A 22,574-nucleotide genomic window follows, 5' to 3' on the forward strand; every position below is an offset into this window, starting at 1 on the left:
GGCTGGCTCAGTCAATAGAGCATACAACTCTTGATCTTGGGGTCATGAGTTAAGTGTAGAACTTACTCATTTAAAAAAAAGCAGGGGGCGGTGAACCTGGGTGCCTCAGTCGGGTAAGCAGGTGAGCTGTTGCCTTCTGCTAGCTCAGGGGGGTCTCTGTTTCTCCCTCTCCCTTCCCCAACTCTCTCTTTCAAATACAATTTTAAAAAAAAGGAGGGGAGAGAGATAATCAAGGATAGAATATAAAACATGTAGAGATAATGGAAAAGTGTTAAACCCACATCTATGTATGAGATATATATAAATACATTTTTTAAAGATTTTACTTATTGGGGCACCTGGGTGGCTCAGTGGGTTAAAAGCCTCTGCCTTCAGCTCGGGTCATAATCTCAGGGTCCTGGGATCGAGCCCCACATCGGGCTCTCTGCTTGCCAGGGAGCCTGCTTCCCCCTCTCTCTCTGCCTGCCTCTCTGCCTACTTGTGATCTCTGTCTGTCAAATAAATAAATAAAATCTTAATTTTTTTTTACTTATTTATTTGAGAAAGAGAGAGTGCAGGTATGACCCAGCAGTGGGATAGCAGAGTGGAAGGAGCAGGGGGAGGAAAAAAGGAGGAGGGGCAGAAGCAGAGGGAGAGAGAGAATCTCAAGCATTTTCCCTGCTGAGTGTGAAGCCCAACAGGGAGATCATGACCTGAGCCAAAACCCAGAGACTGAAGCTTAACCAACTGAGCCACCCAGGCACCCCTCTGAGATATATTTTTTATGAATTACCCTTGATGTCCGCTATGTCACTATGAATATTGTCAAATGACCAAACTAAAACAATTTAGTATTGAGTTTGATGACATTTATTCGAGGGAAAACAATCTACCCATCAGAGGAGCGCCTCCTAAGTCTCAGAGTAGACTTTCTGAATGAATTCTGGCAACGGGGAGGGTTTTTGTTTTGTTTTGTTTTGTCTTGTTTTTAAGGAGAAAAATGACTTTTATTATTGTTCCTTACTTGTTTCAAGGGGGAGTTTTACAGACCGTTAGAAAAGGCGGCAGGGCCTGATTGCCTAGGAGGTGGGGTATTTCCTTATAAGTTTAGCAGGTCCTATTTTCCAGGGTAAAGTAAGCTAGCCAAAGCTGGGTTGGAAGATTGTCTATTAAGATTCCTTGACAGTGAGGCCTTTCCTGTGTGGGCTGACAGGTTTAGATCTGGGAAGTGGGCTGGGCTATTGCTGCGGTCTCCATTTTGTGGGCCCTGACATATGAATTCACTTTATCGGTACCTTAAACCAAATTGCCTATCAAATAACTCCAAGTCATGTTGGAAGCCAAAAAGCAGACCCCTGAATGAGTGAAAAATAGACATTATATTTGGCTTTGACAGGGGTTGCTAGACTTGGCAACCATCAAAATCACCCTGAATGTGTTAACAGACAGATGGCTGGGCCCCAGCCCCAGGATTTTTGATGTGGGTGTGAGGGTAGTGGGGAGGGAGTCTGGAGTGCAGCTGGGCAATTTGCATTTCTAATATATTCTCTGGAGGCTCATGCTGCTTGCCTGAAGAACATACTGTGGAAATCCTTGAGTCAGGAACATAGAAAACTACCTAGAAGAATATCCAACACGGGTAGGAATTCAGCAGAATAAGGATACTGAGATTTTTTTTTTAATTTTAATTTTTATTTATTTATTTATTTTTTGGTATATCGAGAATATTGTTGCAGGAGTTTAGTGTCCATTGTTCTTGGTCACACCACTTGGAAGAATGGAGAGGTAGACCAGACCAAGAGTGGTGGCAGGCAGCAAAGCAGAGTCTGTTGAGCAATAATATAAAGCTTTGGGGGGGGGGGCAGAGGGTTGCCCTGATCCAGAGCATTCCTGGTTTCTACACTCTCCACTGCTTTTTGGGTTTTATGACTATTTTGTGTTCTGAACTATAACAAATATATTTTAGATAAATACTTAAATAAGATGATGCTTCTGCTTACCTGGAGGGAATGCCTTAATCTTTAAAAATTAACAGGAACAGCACTCATTCTTCCTTTGGCAAATTCATTTCAGGTGTTATTAAATGAATAGTCAATGATTTGTGGCTAGATTTACTTTTATCTGTTTATAAAGTTAAAATGCAAGATGCTGAATTCTGGGGCATTAAATATAGGCTCCATTGTTCTAGTTCTGTGTTCAGTGGATAAAAGTTATCAGACAAACCCTTCCAGTGTTTTTAGGATATTGTCTCATCTGAAAGAGACTGGAAGTACTCTCAACTTAGTTCTTTTCTTCTTATTAATCATAATAGCTATAAATGTTCCTTGGAAATTCCCTATACACAGATGGAAAAGGGTCAGTGTTGGGTATAATGTGGGGAAGACAGTGGAGCTTCTTTTGAATAGGCAATGGGTAGACCCTGTTATTGCAAAAGATAAAATATCATCTCCCTGCTAAACAGTAGAAGTTTGCAGCAATCAGGATGTTTCCAACCTAAAAGCATAGTTTTATATGTGAGGATTAAAATCTGAAATAAATGAAAGGTAGGAAAACAAGATCAGGAACTGAGACGCTAAAAGTTTCCAGCTAAGCCTAGGGAAGAGAGTCAGGATAACAGAGAAAAATCTTTAATTATGGTTCACAGTTGAGAGCATGGGTGTAACATGTTTTCAGGGATAAGAAGGATCAGTAACTTAATAATGTCTTTTGTCACATGGAGATTGTCTGTTTCTCCATCCCACCCTGGCCCTTGTGTTGACCCTTGGAGGTCCAGGCTACATAATCCCTTTTAGAGTAATCCCAAAGCTTCTGTCTTTACATCAGGGCTAGTTAGACCTTGAATTGAATGAAATATCAAGAACAAAGAAACATTTGGAAAAGCAAACACTGAAGATATTCTTTTTCTAGCTTGTTCTTAAGCTACATGCATTTTTTAAAAGATGATTACACCCGACAGAAAAAATGTTTAATAAATTATGGTGCAGAAATTCTGTGAGGTTGTCATTAAAATTGATCATTATCAAAATTATTGAATAACACAGAAGAGTCAAATGAAAAAAATGAGATACCCAAGTAATATATATGCACTGATTTTAACATTGTTAAGTAATATATGCGTGCAAACAACCAGAGATTTACACAAAAATTAAAATTATATTTCATGTCATTATGGACAATTCCACTGATTTGTACCATCTCTTAGATAGCAAAACATTTGAAGTTTTATATTAAAATGTTAGTCTTTTTGTATGGAATCCCATAATTTTTTTCAGTGTCTACAACATTAAAGAACTAGAAATTTATGTTTTGGGTCTTTGTGCTTTTGTTTTGTCTCTACGTGTCTTTCCCTAGGAGTGGAAACTCATCAATGACAGTCTTCTCTACTGGAAGTGGACCATTTGTAAAATTAAGCACAGCACCTAATGGCAGCTTACTACTAACACCAAGGTAAGTCCCAAAATCTGGTCTTGGACTAATCGAACATGGGCTGGAAAGAAGATGGATTTTGAAACTTGTCAGATTTTAATGTCACCACATACTAGCCATATAAGCTTGAAAGTTACTTATATATTTATTTTATTATTCATGTAATCTCAAATAGTACCTAATTGATCATATCCAATAACACTGACTAACCCTCATGTATATTGTAATACAGTCAAACGAAATATTGCATATATATAATTGGGCAGCTCACTGACAGAGAGTCAATAATTTTACTTCTATGTCTTTTCTATCCTTACCTTCAGATTCATAAAGAAGTAAACCCCCAAAGAAAATAATTGTGAGAGTTGAGATAAGTAAGTCCACTGTTGGTCTGACTAAAGAGGGTGACACAAATTAACTATCAACAGAAGAGAGAAGAAAGGAGGAAAAAGTCATAGTATTTAGCAAATAATACATGAACATAAAGTGAAGGAGATCAGGCTTCTAGTTGTGCCTGCATATTCTCTTTTGCTCTTTAAAATTAGGTTCATTTTTATAGCGTTTACTGATGTTTAAAAAGAACAATTCTTCCTGTATTCAAAGATAGGTTTTAACTTACATTATGTCATTTCTCCTGTTTGGCCATTAATGATATTTTTTGCTGAAATGGGCTTTTGAATTTTACAGTTCTATTAAAGGCCAGCTGTGGTGGCAGGGGGGCTGGGGGGAGACAGTAACTTCAAGAAGCCGCCGTGACTACTGACAAAGATTTAAGACGTCATTGCTGGTGCATTAGCTTGCAGTTCTTTGAAAAACATACTTAATGGTGAAAATGAAATTATGTAATTATTCAACTATTCATGAAAAGTTATCATATCTGTGAACTCAACCAGTAAAATGAATTGATAAAGGAGTATTTTTAGTGCCAAGGACTTTGCAATTGAATGTTTCATATGAATGTTTGCTGGGCCTTGACTGATATTATTAGTCTCATAGGGGGTGAAGCAGAGCATTTTCAAGTGAGAAAGCAGATTTCTAGATTTCCTTCTATAAGCATGTCTAAACTTCCATTAACATTATAGATCTTGAACAGTTTGCACACTGAAAATTTATTTGTACCTTGTAGACATTTAAGAATAAGAAAAAGAACAAAAGAAAAATATTTTTTTAATATTATCTCAGTTATGCACATGTTTCAGAGCAGAAGTTCATTATGCCATGCTTATCAACAAAATGCCAGTATCACTGATGTCCCTATTGTCTGCATGCTTATGTTACTCCAAAGAGTTCTATGAGTATTGCTCTACTCTAAGGCAGAGGGAACAGAAGCATGCTGTCCGCAAGTGACTTGGACAAGTTTTCAAAGCCTGGGCAACCCCACATCCCTCTGCTTTTCCACTCCACCTCACAATCTTCTAAATTCCCCAAGGCAATCAGGTTAAATAGCACTTCTGGAAAGGAGAAAGAAAGAAAGAAAGAAAGAGCGAGCATAGCCTTTTCAACAACAAAAAAAGGCCATGTTGTTGGGCATGTATTCGGAGAAAAAATAGTTAGTTTTGTCAATACTGTGGCTATAAACCCATCCATTTATATCACAATAGTGCCCCACAGGGCTGAGAGAAAGACACAGGATCGTGGCATTGTCTTTCTTCATGTCCAGAGGGCTAAGTTAGCTCAGATTCCAGGGCCAAAGGCCAGGACCGGAATTCTATTTCCGTTCAAACTCTCCAAATACCTGGACAAAGTGTGGATTCACTGCTCTTTCTGACCAGAGACTAAGCAATGTACTTCTCTACACTGAGACAATGCATTTGTGTTTGTGCATGAAAAGTCCGACTATGCGTGCAGAATGAATGCGAAGCTCAGTTCTGTTTTCCAGTTAACTTAATAGTTACTTTAATTTTAAAAGTGTATTGAACTTTTTATTTATTATTTATTAAACTTTTAAACTATGCTTGCTAAAAACAATTTCATCAGTTTTGCACACACCACAGATTATCTGGCATCATTTACTGTCCAAGAACGCTGAGCCGTTTGAATATGGATTTTCATTGATGAGTAATATCGATATAGAAGGAGTTTGGATGAACTTGAAAGTATGTTGGAAAGCCTCCTAGAAACTCCTTTTCTCCCAACTGTGAGTTTAAACAGAAGGGGAGTCTATTGAGGCTTCTTCTTTAGGGAATTATGAATATATAATGATAAACCCGTATCTAGGTAGAAATACATGCATTCACATTGTTTATTAATAAAACATGAATATATTTTCTTATATTTCAATTGAAATTACTTCTATTTTAAAGGGTCTGTCAATTGGACAATATGAATGCAAGTGTTTTCACGTAAACTTGTCATGTATGTTCCAGAAACACTGAATTGTTTTGATAGTACTTGATCTCATATGGATTTGGGATCTTGTTTAGTATTTTTTGTTTTGTTTTTCCCTAAAATTTCAAACACCTAAATAATATGCACAACAGATGCAGTTAAATTTAAAAATAGAAATCATTACAGTTACGAGTTTGCATCGATGTGACCAGTATCTGCTCTAGCCAGGTCAGGAAGTGTGGGCAAATACTTTAATTCCTTGTATTCTACTGATCTCTAGTGGTCAGAGAGTAGAACACATTTTTAAACTGTTGTCCTTTGTTTAAAATAGAATTCTTAGCTCTGAAAAAGAGTTGGTATCCCAATATTTGAACAGGTAGTGAGTTTTTAAATTATGTATGCCTACACTTTGTATTTTCCTGTTTATATGTTTATTTCCCTTGAAGGCAGGGCCAGGGATCGATTCTTGAATTTTCTGAGTGGAGTACACAGCGTCACACACGGTGCAGGGCACTGAATTCTTGTCTGATTAGCCATACTGAGACATATTCTGTATTATACAATAATGCTATCTGAGGTTGGTCCAAGCAAGCTAATAATAACTATCACCTGTAGAATGTTCCTTGGGCATATGGCACAATAATAACTTCGGTGCAAACACTTCTTTTACTTCTCACAAATTCCAATAAAGTAAGTAGTATTGCCTCCATTTTATGGATGATAAAACTGAATCTCAGGGACACTGAAAAACTTATCCAAAAATCACTTGAAATGTAAATGGTAGAGATAAGGGTTCAAATTCAGTTCTACTGGATCTTAAACTCCAGGACGATTTTCCTGCTGTGCCTATCAGCCTCCCCACGTTTCATTTACAATACTTACATTTGAAGGTTAATTCTACTAAAAAAAAAAAAAAGATATTGTACACTATGTTCTGTTTTAAGATGCCAGGTGCACAATTTCTGAAATATAATTGCTCTTCTATTACAGTGAACAGTGTTTCCAGGATTCATTGATCCTGTTACAGTGTAACGGTAAATGTAAGTCACCATTTTGTCATGTTTTCTTTCCTTTCAGCCTTCCCTTTAAAATTCTGAATAGCCTGAAGTTGTTTTGTAGCGATGCACTCAGTTTTCATGATCTGGGGACATCCACCTCCACCCAAATAAAATAGATGCTCTTTCTTCAATTATTTTAATAGCATGTGGAAACAAACCGGCGGCCCAAGAAGTCAACCCGAAGATTGTTGGAGGACATAACGCCAAAGAAGGAGCCTGGCCCTGGGTGGTTGCCCTTTACTATAATGGCCAACTGCTCTGTGGTGCTTCTCTCCTCAGCAACGACTGGCTAGTGTCTGCGGCCCACTGTGTGTATGGGTGAGTGTGACGTCACAGTGTCCCCTCCCAAGTGAGAGGACGGCAGCAGACACGGTGCGTCCTGTTTCATGCCGCCTCACAAAATCTTCCTCTTGGGGAAATGTTCCTGCTCTTTTTGACACCATAGAGTATCAATCATTTTCCCATTAAAATCATACATAAAAACTGAGAAAGTTAAATGAAAAATCATTCCTCATGAGATACTTGCATCAAGTATAGTGTTTCCTACATACATAAAAATTGAAATTCTTACCTTCACAAAGTGAGCATTTTTATAGGTGTAAAATTCATATTTAACATATAAGCTGCACTGGTTATATTAATCAGGCCAATAATTAGTGTCAGAAATTGTCTGTATCAAAAAAGCGTGTTTAAACAGCCCTCAAGTTATAAATAAACTGTGCTCCAGAAGTTCATGTGTGAGGACTTTATTACTAACTAGGATACAAATGCTTCCTTCTCAAGTCAGATCTACTTAGATGCTACCCATAAGTAAAATTTAGAATATCAGACCATATCTGACTATTTTTTTCATTACATAATAAGACAAAAACACATGCTGAATTCTAGGATCTATCTTCTCCTTCTAGAAGCAGACATACCCAAAGCAGTAACACAGGAGAAAATAGAATGGGTGAGGGACAGGGAGAAAAGGCTAGGGGGGCATAAATATTCTTGGGCCCAAGAACATGTCGATTTTCTGCTTTTGCCTAAAAGAAGGTACCTTTCTAGGTAATCCCATCCTAACACTTTTAAATTGGGCCAGAAAAAAAAGGAGCTTCCTCACAGAAGATTTGTAAGCCCTGACCTAGAGCAGTTTCCTACCCTAAGAAGCGTCCAGAGAATGTTCTGAGCTATAAGGATTAGAATGAACCTTTCCGTGGCCGGTTCATGGCACCCAGAATCTCTGAGGAAAGACCCACGCATGCTCAGGAATGGAAGACATATCTGTAGTTTATCCAATCCAAAAGTTAACTCCCTACCAACACAGACATTGAAAGTTTTTGGTTGGGTGGGGACCAACTGTCAGATGCAGAAGGTTAACCGTTGTCTGGGAGGTGGGGATGAGGGACAGAAGGAATGAGCATTGAAGCATTGATCCCATCGCACCAGAGTGAGGGCAGACGCAAAGTCAGAACCTGAAGAATCTGAAATGAGGACCCATAGCCAGATCCCAGCCATCACCTGGATTCCACAAGGGCTACCCACGATACTGCCTGTCCAAACCCAAATCTCTCTGAATCTATGCATCATACCCTCTATCTGGGTGAGTAAACTACAGCCTCTCCCATACTTAAACTGCTTCTTGGTGACTTTTCTACCTCTTGATAATTACATTTTGATCTGTTTTTAACCACACCACAAGCAGTGTCTATCTCAGTCAATTTTCTCATCCCCTGCTAAACATGACTTAATTTCGCCTATTCATGCTCTATGTCTTGGTATGCCACAGGTGGTTAACTTAAACCCCATTTTACAAGTAAAAGGTAGCTTTAGCTACAGATTCATTGTGTTTCTATTGTGCGAAGGTAGATCTTAGTAAGTTAGTGACCTCTTATATTAACCTTGGATTTGGTAAATTAGTCCATTTAATGTTCTTGCAGAACATACACTTTCTAAATGTCAGCCAGGGTTACAGTAATATTTTTTTTTAAAGATTTTTATTTATTTATTTGACAGAGAGAAATCACAAGTAGGCAGAGAGGCAGGCAGAGAGAGAGAGAGAGGGAAGCAGGCCCCCTGCTGAGCAGAGAGCCCGATGCGGGACTCGATCCCAGGACCCTGAGATCATGACCTGAGCCGAAGGCAGCGGCTTAACCCACTGAGCCACCCAGGTGCCCCCAGGGTTACAGTAATATTAATGGTATCTTTCATTTATCTGCCTTACAGATGTACTTATTGTAGGTCACTGTTACCAATATACTATCTTTTTAAGCCACAAATATCCAAAGGAAATAGAAAAGCTGTTTCAGGGGCGCCTGGGTGGCGCCCAGTGGGTTAAAGCTTGTACCTTCAGCTCAGGTCATGATCCCAGGGTCCTGGGAATGAGTCCCACATTGGGCTCTCTGCTCGGTGGGGAGCCTGCTTCCCTTCCTCTCTCTGCCTCTCTGCCTGCTTGCAATCTCTGTCAAATAAATAAATAAATAATTAAAAAAAAAAAAGAGAAAAGCTGTTTCACCTAATATACACACACGTGTTCAGTCATATAAGACATAAAATGTATTTTCACAGTTTCAATTTGAACACAAGCAAACAAGTGTAAGCTGCCATAGGATGGAATTGTGATGAATTCAAACTCATCCTCACCCAACCTTGCATTTTGCTCTTGTTAGCCACTCAGTGATATTATTTCTTCTTCCCCAAGAAACTTGTATCTATCTGGTCAAGGTGCTTTAACCTGCAGGTGACTAAATGGTTTAATTGGACAGCTCTTCTCTGTCTATGTTCTTACTGTCCACACTCTCATTCCTATCCCTAAACCATTATGGATGTCACTAAATTTCCCTCTACCTGTTCTCTTTCTCGGTCACTGATTTGTCTTCTTTTTGAACCTTAAAAGAGAGATTGGGAGAGTACGAACCAACTTTACTGTGGCTTTAAGGCAAGACTGACTGTAAACCCGAGGACAGAATTTTGATTCTGCTTGTGCTATTGACCTCACGTGACTTGGTGTCTCTGTTTCAATATCCTCCTCCACAGGGTGTTCGTAAGATCTGCCTCCTAGAGTGATTATCAGGACAAAAGTAAGAGGATGCAGTGCTTTTGGATACTGTGAATTACATAGATGTACAATAAAATTTTCATTGTGCTGCTGTTCCTGTGCAGGAAAGAAGATTCTAATTCTTGCCCAGGAGACGTTCAGTGTATTTATTTTCTAAACTTTTTATATTGCTACAATTTCAAACATGCACACAAATTTCAAATAGTAGTATAGAGAACTCTTGTATACCTTCACTGAGTTTCACCAATTGTTTGCATCTTGTGCTATGAAAACCTTTTTCATTCTTTCATTCTCTCCAGTTTGGAGAAATACTTATTTTCCAAATCACTTGATACTGGATTAGACATTATGTCCTTTACCCTATATTTTTTACTAGGACAGCAAGTTATTTTATAGAAAGCCCTTCTATTTGGTAAAACTCTTCAAGCTTGCCCCCTTGTTGGTCTTGATATATCTCCATTCTTTGAGAACTCCTTTACTTTCTGCAAAATAAGATGTTCGTGTTCATCTTGTGCTTTGTCCACTCTAGTCCCCAAATCAAGTTTTCTATAAGAAACACCAACTCCATTTAGCTCATTTTAGTTTCTCCTGTATTTTAAAAAACAAAATCTTACATGCTCCTTGCTAGTGCTGATATGTCCTACTCCTAGGCCCTCTCAATAAATATAGCTACATCCCTACAAATATGAACTCAAAATAACAGCTTTAATTAAAATAGATTACCATAGGCACATTCTAATCTTTTCTCCTTCCATATTTGCAACACTTATCTCCAATAATCAGAAACCTGTTCCTACAATCCACAAAACATGTATGGATTCACAAAACAAGTGGTTTGAGAACTGCTAAGCCTACCACAGTAAAGCAAACTCACCACATAGAGTTTAATATTTGCTTTTCTCTTTTTCCCACTGACATAGAACACATGAATAAGCTTAAGTGCATGGTTTGATAGGTTTTGAAAATGCCTGCACCTGTGTAACCCACACTCCTATCAGGACATGAAATATTCACATCACATATAAAACTCTCTTATCCCCCTTTTCCTGTCAGTCACCATCCCCACTTCTAGAAGCAACCACTATTCAGCCTCTTCCGTGGGCAGGTATATATATAGATTTAAGTCTGGATCACAACTATTTTTCTTAATTGAATTTTAGATTTATTTATTTATTTGAGAGAGAGAAAGAAATAGTGAGATAGAGCAGAAGCAGAGAGGAGAGGGAGAAGCAGATTCCCTGCTAATCAGGGATCCTGATGTAAGACTCAATCCCAGGCTCCATACCAGGACCCTGGGATCATGACCTGAGCCAAAGGCAGACACTTAACTGACTGAGCCACACAGGTACCCCAGGGTCACATCTACTCTATAGACATATATTGGTGTTGAAATTTTCCACAGAGAGGCCTCTTGCCCATCTTCCATTCTTTGATTTAGCCCTTTAGAGAAGACCAAATACGTGTCTCATTCCTTATTGAAATAATTCCTTGAAACAGGTGTTAATGTTCCTGAAATAGACTATTTCCTATATGAGGTGCTTGGGGGTATGGCAAAAAATCCATACTACTATTTACACTTCAGCGTTAAATTAATTTAACTGATGTAGCTGATAAAGCTTTGAAGCAAACTTTTTAAATAGTTAAGTATTGACTCTAAAACAACATAACTTAATTGATACCTCTATTACAACTTAAAATCTGGATTCTTTTGAATACCTCAAGCACCTTATATAGGACTAGAATATAGAACATATACAAATATAGTACTTAGAAAAGTATTTCATTTCTACTTAAACTTATCCTAGCATATAAACATTATAGACTTAATTAATTTCTCTATTTATCTACCTATTCAATGATGACTTTAGGATGTTCAATATATTATCTCCTTCAGGTTGCAGAAATACTTTAATACTTTTTCAAGATAATAGTAACTTTTGCAAATATAAAAGAAGTGCATTTTCTTAGGCCAGTAAAGATTTCAAGAGTAAGTTAGTGACTTATCATAGGGTAGGCCTTGGGTACGTTTTTAAAGACATTTCAAGTTCAAGCTGCTAGTCATCTTTTTGATAGTTAAAATTCTCTTCTTCCATCATTAGGACTTTTTAGACTGATGCCTTTCTCATAGGCTTTATCAATTTCCAATGTAAAGTCTTTTCCTTAAAATTATGTATTTGTAGGGGCACCTGGGTGGCTCAGTGGGTTAAGCCGCTGCCTTCAGCTCAGGTCATGATCTCAGGGTCCTGGGATCGAGTCCCGCATCGGGCTCTCTGCTCAGCAGGGGGCCTGCTTCCCTCTCTCTCTCTCTCTGCCTGCCTCTCCACCTACTTGTGATTTCTCTCTGTCAAATAAATAAATAAAATCTTTAAAAAAAATTATGTATTTGTAAAAACCCCCTCGACCCATATTGTATAACTTGTTTGCTTGATGCTACTCATATAGCACTATTTTTAATAATGTACTTTCCCCTTTTTATTTATTTATTTATTTGTTTGTTTTATTTTAGTTTTAAGTCCCTTCAACAATTCCAGACACATACCATCCCTGCCTCTGGCAAATCACTTTAATAACATATTTCCTATTATAATGAGGTATCTCATTATAGTTGTAATTCCACCCAGAAGTTCCTGTATTTCCTAGAAGCTTGGTGCCAGATCCCTGAAGTTATCTCTTCTTTGAGAACTAGGTCATTACCTTGAATCAAGAAATTAGAACAAGTGTTCTAAGTTTTGGAGAAAATGATGCTCTACAGACAAAGTCCTTGCCCTAGAAAAATATTCAGATAAATATTTTATTTTAGGGAATGATTAAGTGCAAAAAAGGAAGATAAAAGTGGTATAAGCAGAAAGCAAATGATGGAAGCAGGGGACTTTATTTGGATACAGTATATGGAGAAACTTGTACAACAAATGAAAATTGAAGGAAGATCTAAAGAGATGAGGAAGGAACTTAACACAAGTTTCTGGAGAGGTAACACCAACTCAGATGCCCTGGGGTAGGAATGAGATTAGCCTGTTCTAGAAACCTCAAGAAGCCTGTCATTGCTGCTGGCCAGGAAGTGATTGGCAGACAGGAAGGAACAAGACTGGAGATGTAGGCAGGACCAGTTTCTAGGTCCTGGTGAGGACTAAGAAGGCCATGACAAGTGGGATGAGAGACCTTCCAGAAGGCGAAGAATGACATCAGCTGGAGAAGAATCTGCTGGGAGGACCAATAGTGAACCCAGGGAGACCAATTCGAAAGAAACAATAGTCATCCTAGGATTGTGGCTGAGGAAGCTGGACAAAAGACAGGATCTCATTTATGAGTAAGTTCAGGTGGATAGAGTTATAGACAGATAAAGAGAAAGGGCAAGGGCAGAGTCAAGGGTTAGGCCTCGAGTAAACAGGGTGTGTGTTGTGTGTTGATATGATATCATTTACTGAAGTGAGGATAATGAGAAGAAACAGGACTGCAAAGAGAACAAGAGTTATGAGTTTTTTTTTTTATCAAATTTAGGACTTTCTGATAAAATCCAAATGGTACTGCCTAATTGGCATGTGGCATGTGGTGAGTCTACAGTTCAGAGAAGAAGTCAATTATTGAAATACAGATTTGGAAAATTTGCACACATTGCTGATATTTGAAGTCATGACATTGGATATGATTATCTGGGGGATAATGGAAAAGAGAAGAAAACAAAAAACAGAACTCAGGAGTACTCTAATATTTGAATTTTGAGATGAAAGGAAGATCGCAAGTATGAGGAGATTCCTGGAAGTCAAGTGAAGACAGGCATTCAAAAACTATTCTTAAAGTGTGTAGACATAACCCACCAGATCAAATGGTATTGAGGATTATTCCACTTACTCCGTGTACCCTGTACTTCCTTTTCTAACAACTAAACAAATAAAAGGCATACCTCTACTTTAAAGACAGGTTTCTACTTAGTAGTTGAACTAAAAGTACCCTTATGTGTGACACTCTTGACCTTATTCATATAAAAGAACAATAATTAAACATATCCTCACTATTCATCCTTTTTCTTTTACAATACATCGGCCTTTTATACACTTTAATTTTTCTCCTTTGAGTTTCACTATGGGTTCATGACCCTTCATTAACAATTTATTTTATTAACTTGGATAATTATTATGATTACCATATGATATTATATTGTTAAAACTGGCCACTCTAATCCCATTTAATCTATCTCCTTTGTTCTTTTAAAATTGCCTCTAATATTCTTTCCTTTTTCTCTCGAGTTCTTATCTAAATTCTAGTTAATTAACATTGAGTGTAACTTAGTTTCAGGTGTAGGATTTAGTGATTCAGCACTTACATACAACAAACACCCCATGCTTATCACAAGTGCTCTCCTTAATCCTCACTACCCATTAATTCATCCTCCTGCCCACCTTCTCTCCAGGAATCCTCAGTTTGTTCTCTATAGTTGAGTCTGTTTCTTGGTTTGCCTCTCTCCTTCCCCCACTCATATTCATCTGTTTTGTTTCTAAAATTCCACAAATGAGTGAAGTCAAATTGTATTTGTCTTTCTCTGACTTACTTACTTCACTCAGCATTATCCCTTCTAGATCCATCCATGTCACTGAAACTGGTAAGAATTCATTCTCTTTCTTTAATGGCTAAGTTATATTCCATTTTGTGTGTGTGTGTGTGTGTGTGTGTGTATGCGCACGCGCGCACGCGTGCGCATCACATGTCTATCCATTCATCAGTCAATGGACATTCGGACTCTAGTCTTGAAAAATTTCTTATTCTCTAACAACACCATATTTCAGAGGCATCCTAATTTTTATATGCCTTAAAAATGGAATTAGGGGGTGCCTGGGTGGCTAGGTGGATTAAGCCGCTGCCTTCAGCTCAGGTCATAATCTCAGTGTCCTGGGATCGAGCCCTGCATCGGGCTCTCTGCTCAGCCTTCTCTCTGCCTGACTCTCTGCCTACTTGTGATCTCTCTCTCTCTCTGTCAAATAAATAAATAAAATATTAAAAAAAAAATGGAATTGGTTGTCCTCATAGGAATCCTTATTCTATTCAGTGGAGAATAATGATAGAGACCTGAAATGTGCTTGGGGCAAACATTGGGGTTGGCAGTGGGCAGACTTGGCTAAGGTACCATCTTTGTTAATGATAGAACAGAAAAATTTTTCAATGTAGAGTTATGGGTTCCCACTGATTTTTCTTCCTTTCAGCACAGTGTGCCACTTTATCATAAATATCTTACCATATTTACTTTATTCCCATTTTATTTTATTTTATTTCTTTTCAGTGTTCCAAAATTCATTGTTTATGCACCATACCCAGTGCTCCATGCAATACGTGCCCTCCTGGATACCCACCACCACTAGGCTCCCCCATCCCCCCAGCCCCCTCCCCTCCAAACCCCTCATTTTGTTTCTCAGAGTCCACAGTCTCTCATGGTTTGTCTCCCTCTCCGATTTCTCCCATCTCACTACTCCTCTCCATCTCCCAATGACTTCTGTGTTATTCCTTTTGTTTCACAAGTAAGTGAAACCATATGATAATTGACTCTCTCTGCTTGACTTACTTCACTCAGCATAATCTCTTCCAGTCCCGTCCATGTTGATACAAAAGCTGGGTATCCATCCTTTCTGATGGAGGCATAATACTCCATTGTATATATGGACCATATCTTCTTTATCAAATTTATTTTTTACCACAATGAAAATCCTATTTAAAAATGGACATCCTCATACACTGAGTAGAGAATTTCTTTACACGACAGCACATAGCAACCTAGAGTGGCCTAGCACTAGTTCCTCCCATTTGGTGCGCCTCTTGTGCACCAAAAATTGTGCTAGTCTCTGGGGTTACAGAATTCAGGAATACATGTCTTTCTGTTGCCTCCCAACTTGTGACTTTTCTTTCTTCTACTACTAGGAATAACATTTTGTTTGAACAGGTCAAATGCAGCAGAAATTCAGCCAACCTCCCCTACCTCAAGGTACCCTACTTCAGCATCTTTAGCCTGTGTCAGACTGGGGCTCACCTACCCAGTGGGCCTATCTCCTGTTCCCATCTCTATAGTTTTTCCTTGTTTTACTAGAGTGTAGATGCTTTGAGACAAATATATTTTTAAAAATTATCCCCTCCTCAGCTGACTGATTTTTCTGGAAGCTTTCTTCTTTCTCTTGGCTTTGAGTGAATGGAAAAGCCAGGGAGGATTCTGTATTACTCAATATCCCAATAGTAATTACAAAGTGCAGATTCTTGTGTCCCACTCCAACATTCCAAATTAGAATCTCTGGAGATGGAAATTAGGAATCCAGATTTTTAGCAAATTCTTCAGGTGATTCATAAAATTGAGTACAACTGGCCAGGGGTTCTGAAGTCTTTCTTCAACCACTAGTTGTTCTAGTGGTGCTTGTGCTAATGTGAGCTTGTGGTGGAGAAGCTAAGCAAATAGACAGGAAAACTTATGTGGAGCAGAACCTGAGAGAGAAATGCAATTGACACATGTTGGAGGAGTATCTCCTTCTTAATGTACGACTTACAGATAGATGCAGGAGAAAAAAAAAAATGAGAAGAGGCTATTTCTCCATGTAGCACTATAACAACTTTGGAACTCATTAAGAATGTGTCAGATTAATACTGCCGTAACTTGTATTTAATTAGACCAGTAGCTTGAAGCATGTATGCTTAATTTTCACAGTCCATGGTTCATGGATTGGTTTTCTACTCCAAACCTTGAAATAACAAGACAAAATGGTGATCACTAAACTTTGGGCTGCCTGTAAGCTCTCTCATATCAGTACCTAATATTTATTATTCTCAGAAGGTGTACAGTGCTTACAAAAGAATTTGGGAGATTAGCCACTAAACTGCATTATTTTTTCTTAATTGCAATTTTTTTAAAGATTTTATTACTGATTTAGATAGTGTATGAGCAGAGGGAGGGGAAGAGAGAATGGAGGAGAGAGAAAGAATCTCAAGCAGACTACCTGCTGAGCACAGAGGTCTTTTTTTTTTTAATAAAGAAAAATATTTATTTATTTATTTATTTTTAATTTATTTTTAATTTATTTTCAGCATAACAGTATTCACTATTTTTGCACCACACCCAGTGCTCCATGCAATCCATGCCCTCTATAATACCCACCACCTGGTAGCCCGACTTCCCACCCCCTGCCACTTCAAAACCCTCAGATTGTTTTTCAGAGTCCATAGTCACTCATGGTTCACCTTCCCTTCCAATTTCCCCCAACTTCCTTCTCCTCTCTATCTCCCCATGTCCTCCATGTTATTTGTTATGCTCCACAAATAAGTGAAACCATATGCTAATTGACTCTCTCTGCTTGACTTATTTCACTCAGCATAATCTCTTCCAGTCCCGTCCATGTTGCTACAAAAGTTGGGTATTTGTCCTTTCTGATGGAGGCATAATACTCCATAGTGTATATGGACCACATCTTCCTTATCCATTCGTCCATTGAAGGGCATCTTGGTTCTTTCCACAGTTTGGCGACCGTGGCCATTGCTGCTATAAATTTTGGGGGTACAGATGGCCCTTCTTTTACTACATCTGTATCTTTGGGTTAAATACCCAGTAGTGCAATTGCAGGATCATAGGGAAGTTCTATTTTTAATTTCTTGAGGAATCTCCACACTGTTCTCCAAAGAGGCTGCACCAACTTGCATTCCCACCAACAGTGGAAGAGGGTTCCCCTTTATCCACATCCCTTCCAACACATGTTGTTTCCTGTCCTGCTAATTTTGGCCAGTCTAACTGGTGTAAGGTGGTTTTAATTTGAATCTCCCTGATGGCTAGTGATAATGAACATCTTTTCATGTGTCTGATAGCCATTTGTATGTCTTCATTGGAGAAGTGTCTGTTCATATCTTCTGCCCATTTTTTGATATGATTGTCTGTTTTGTGTGTGTTGAGTCTGAGGAGTTCTTTATAGAACCTGGATATCAACCTTTTGTCTGTACTGTCATTTGCAAATATCTTCTCCCATTCTGTGGGTTGCCTCTTTATTTTCTTGACTGTTTCCTTTGCTGTGCAGAAGCTTTTGATCTTGATGAAGTCCCAAAAGTTCATTTTCGCTTTTGTTTCCTTTGCCTTTGGAGACATATCTTGAAAGAAGTTGCTGTGGCTGATACTGAAGAGATTACTGCCTATGTTCTCCTCTAGGATTCTGATGGATTCCTGACTCACATTGAGGTCTTTTATCCATTTTGAGTTTATCTTTGTGTACAGTGTAAGAGAATGGCCGAGTTTCATTCTTCTACATATAGCTGCCCAGTTTTCCCAGCACCACTTATTGAAGAGACTGTCTTTTTTCCACTGTACATTTTTTCCTGTTTTGTCAAAGATTAGTTGACCATAGAGTTGAGGGTCCATATCTGGGATGTCTACTCTGTTCCACTGGTCTATGTGTCTGTTTTTATGGCAGTACCATGCTGTCTTGGTGATCACAGCTTTGTAGTAAAGCTTGAAATCAGGTAACGTGATGCCCCCCGTTTTATTTTTGTTTTTCAACATTTCCTTAGCGATTCGGTGTCTCTTCTGATCCATACAAATTTTTGGATTATTTGCTCCAGCTCTTTGAAGAATACCAGTGGTATTTTGATCGGAATAGCATTAAAAGCATAGATTGCTCTAGGGAGTATAGACATTTTAACAATGTTTATTCTTCCAATCCAAGAGCATGGAATGGTCTTCCATCTTTTTGTGTCTTCTTCAATTTCTTTCATGAATGTTCTGTAGTTCCTCAAGTACAGATCCTTTACCTCTTTGGTCAGGTTTATTCCCAGGTATCTTATGGTTCTTGGTGCTATAGTAAATGGAATCGATTCTCTAATTTCTCTTTCTGTATTTTCATTATTAGTGTATAAGAGAGCCACTGATTTCTGTACATTGACTTTGTGTCCTGCCACGTTACTGAATTGTTGTATGAGTTCTAGTAGTTTGGGGGTGGAGTCTTTTGGGTTTTCCATATAAAGAATCATGTCATCTGTGAAGAGAGAGAGTTTGACTTCTTCATTACCAATTTGGATACCTTTTATTTCTCTTTGTTGTCTGATTGCTGTTGCTAGGACTTCTAATACTCTGTTGAACAAGAGTGGTGAGAGTGGGCATCCTTGTCGTATTCCTGATCTCAACGGGAAGGCTGCAAGCTTTTTCCCATTGAGGATGATATTTGCTGTGGGTCTTTCATAGATAGATTTGATGAAGTTCAGGAATGTCCCCTCTATCCCTATACTTTGAAGCGTTTTAATCAGGAACGGATGCTGGATTTTGTCAAATGCTTTTCTGCATCAATTGAGAGGACCATGTGGTTCTTCTCTCTTCTCTTATTAATTTGTTCTGTCACATTGATTGATTTGCGAATGTTGAACCATCCTTGTAGCCCAGGGATGAGTCCCTCCTGGTCATGGTGGATAATCTTTTTAATGTGCTGTTGGATCCTGTTTGCTAGGATCTTGTTGAGAATCTTAGCATCCATATTCATCAGTGATATTGGTCTGAAATTCTCCTTTTTAGTAGGGTCTTTGCCTGGATTAAGGTAATGCTGGCTTCATAGAAAGAGTCTGGAAGTTTTCCTTCTGCTTCAATTTTTTGAAACAGCTTCAGGAGTATAGGTGTTATTTCTTCTTTGAAAGTTTGGTAGAATTCCCCAGGGAACCCATCAGGTCCTGGGCTCTTGTTTTTTGGGAGGTTTTTGATCACTGCTTCAATCTCGTTACTAGATATTGGTCTATTCAGGTTGTCAGTTTCTTCCTGGTTCAATTTTGGGAGTTTATAGTTTTCCAGGAATGCATCCATTTCATCTAGGTTGCTTAGTTTATTGGCATATAACTGTTCGTAATAACTTCTGATGATTGTTTCTACTTCCTTGGTGTTAGTTGTGATCTCTCCCTTTTCATTCATAATTTTATGAATTTCAGCTTTCTCTCTTTTCTTTTGGATTAGAGTGGCCAATAGTTTATCGATCTTATTGGTTCTTTCAAAAAACCAGCTTCTAGTTTCATTGATACGTTCTACTGTATCTCTTGTTTCTACCTCATTGATCTCAGCTCTAATCTTGATTATTTCCCTTCTTATGTGTGGAGTTGGTTTGATTTGTTGTTGATTCTCCAGTTCTTTAAGGTACAGAGACAGCTGGTGTGTTCTGGATTTTTTTATTTTTTTGAGGGATGCTTGGATGGCTATGTATTTCCCCCTTAGGACCGCCTTTGCTGTATCCCATAGGTTTTGGACCGAAGTGTCTTCATTCTCATTGGTTTCCATGAATTGTTTCACTTCTTCTTTGATCTCCTGGTTGATCCAAGCATTCTTAAGCAAGGTGGTCTTTAGCCTCCAGGTGTTTGAGTTCCTTCTGAACTTTTCCTTGTAATTGAGCTCCAGTTTCAAAGCATTGTGATCTGAGGATGTGAGCACAGAGTTCTGATGAGGCTCCCTCCCAGGACCCTGAGATCAAGATCTGGACCAAAACCAAGAGTCAGATGCAACTGACTGAGCCACCGAGGTGCCCCTGAACTTCATTATCTTGTCATTGAGTTAAATCTCCAACAAATAGCTGCAGATATCTCTCTGAATTTTTAATGTATGTTTTCCTAAAAATAAAATATGTAGAAAGTATTTAAGAAGAAAACAATCCAAAAAAAAAAAAAGAAGAAAACAATCCTATCATTTTTTTAAAGACATGCACTCTATTAACTTCCAAATAGAATCTCTATAATGGGCTCATATTCCTTTTGAGCAAATTTTATATCATTAATATAATTACTATTATTTATAATATGAATATTAATATAATGCCTTGGTTACATATAATATAATTATAATGCAAAATATAATGTGTATAAACATAATTAAATGCAAAGTAAGAAATATGGTGTAACACTTGTAGAATTCATTTTTTGCAAATATTGAGTTACTATATATTAAACGTTTAAGAAAAAATACAATTCTTAAAAAAAGAGTAACTCTGAATTACCTGTCAGCCATAACAGGTATTCTAACTAATCAAGCGAAAACCATGACCAGCTGAGCTTTAGAAAACATATGTAAATGTGTGATATGGAAAGAAATTCAGATATAGGACACTAGGAAAGAGATTTCATTACATCCCCTCACTTTGAGGAAGCCAATGCAGGCAGAGGACTCCCAGGGTACAGTGGGAGAGGGTACAGTCAGAATGTCTGAAATTATCAGTGAGTCCAGTTTGGCTGAAGTACTGATTCCTCTGACCTGGAAAAGGGGAAGTGAAAGGGTCTCTTGACAAGCAAACAGTACCTTCACAGCAACATAATGCCCTCCTGGCCCACCAACAACTAGGAGCAGGGACATTCTCTCCCCTTCCAGAGCCCAGATAATCCAGCAGCCTAGCATGTATCTCCTCCCAACCCTCACTTCATGCTCTCAACCCTGCCCATAGAACCCTGCCCAGAGCCACTGGAGGCACTTCACTATGCTGGTGCGAGTATAGTCTCTGAAATCAGATGGTCCTAGTTCAAGTCTCTGCCCACCAATTAAACTACCAGCATCTAGGTTGTTCTCAATGTAAAATTCATAGCAAAAATGAAGAATTGATGCAAAGTACCGCCTTGCCACAAAATAGGTTCTCCGTAAATGGGTCTTACTCTCTTCTATAAAGCATGTCAGTAAGTTTCCTCTGATTTTAATGCAGTGTGGTTATCGGTGGATGTCTCCTGGATGCTTAGGCATTCCCTGGCTTTATTGATGCCGGCGACTCGATCAAACATGATCCTTTGTTTAATTTCAACAAAGTAATGGATAGGTAAAAAGATAAACAAATGGACTTGAAATAACTTCATTCCTTTTGTGTATTTGTAGGTGACCTGGATTCTAACAAGTTGAAAGACCCCATTAAATGAGGCATTTGTAACAATTAAGAATTAGATCACTAGCTCTTCTAAAATAGCAGTTATTGAATTTTGACTGCATTGTGAATATGGCTTAATTGGCTTAATTCCAGCTGTCCACTAGTAGTTTCTTGGTGTGATGATGTTTCAGGCCAAAAGCACAGCTGGAAGTCCCTGCACACTTTCAAATTATCATTTAATCTGCCTAGAACACAAATGTTATCCTTTACCAATTCATTATCAAGGACCAACATTATGTGTGGAAAATTATTTAAGTTCACTGAATATGAAAATTACTCGAGTTGATATGTTATAAATATAATAGGTTTTATTGCTTGTCTTAACTTTGTGTGAATTCAATAACCCCCTAAACAGGAGAGCTCCTGAATCTCCTTACTGATGGCTGGGGCTTTCTGCAGAGACCCTGGACCAAGATACAATCTCCACAGTGGAATGGGGTCTCAGGCAGTGGTTCTCTAACTAGACCGTACAGTAGGATAAACTTGGAGATTTAATTTTAAAATGGAGATTTAATTTAAAAATTTAAAAAACCTAGGTTTTTGAAGTCCCCTCTCTCCATTCCAGACTCATTAAATCAGAGATAGAGAAGGGGAAGCAGGTTACACTGTTATTTACAAGAACTCCTGGTGATTCTAATGTGAAACTGAAGTTTTGAACCTCAATCTAGAACTAGAGATCAAGAGATGATCTAAGGGAAGTGATAGAAATGAGCACTAGTTAGGGTTCTTTCTGTGATCTAACAAGAAGAATAAAAAATTAAAGGAAATGTTTTTAAAGAAGAATCATTCAGAGAAATTCAAGAATATTTTAGGATGGGCACTCATAGTTCTGGAATATCTACTATGAGCAGCATCTTTAGAAAGTAA

General features: G+C 38.2%; 1 protein-coding gene across 1 annotated transcript in view; it reads left to right on the top strand.

Moving 5' to 3' along the window:
• The window catches only part of TMPRSS15 (transmembrane serine protease 15), a 119,398-nt gene that overhangs the window by 86,725 nt on the left and 10,099 nt on the right, over nt 1-22,574 (top strand). The window contains exons 19-21 of the mRNA XM_044254991.1: nt 3,331-3,426; nt 6,724-6,773; nt 6,935-7,109. Of these exons, the coding sequence (XP_044110926.1) occupies nt 3,331-3,426; nt 6,724-6,773; nt 6,935-7,109 (321 nt within the window). The remainder of the gene's footprint in view (nt 1-3,330; nt 3,427-6,723; nt 6,774-6,934; nt 7,110-22,574) is intronic.

The sequence above is a fragment of the Neovison vison genome, chromosome 6 (assembly GCF_020171115.1).
Source record: "Neovison vison isolate M4711 chromosome 6, ASM_NN_V1, whole genome shotgun sequence".
NCBI lineage: Eukaryota > Metazoa > Chordata > Mammalia > Carnivora > Mustelidae > Neogale > Neogale vison.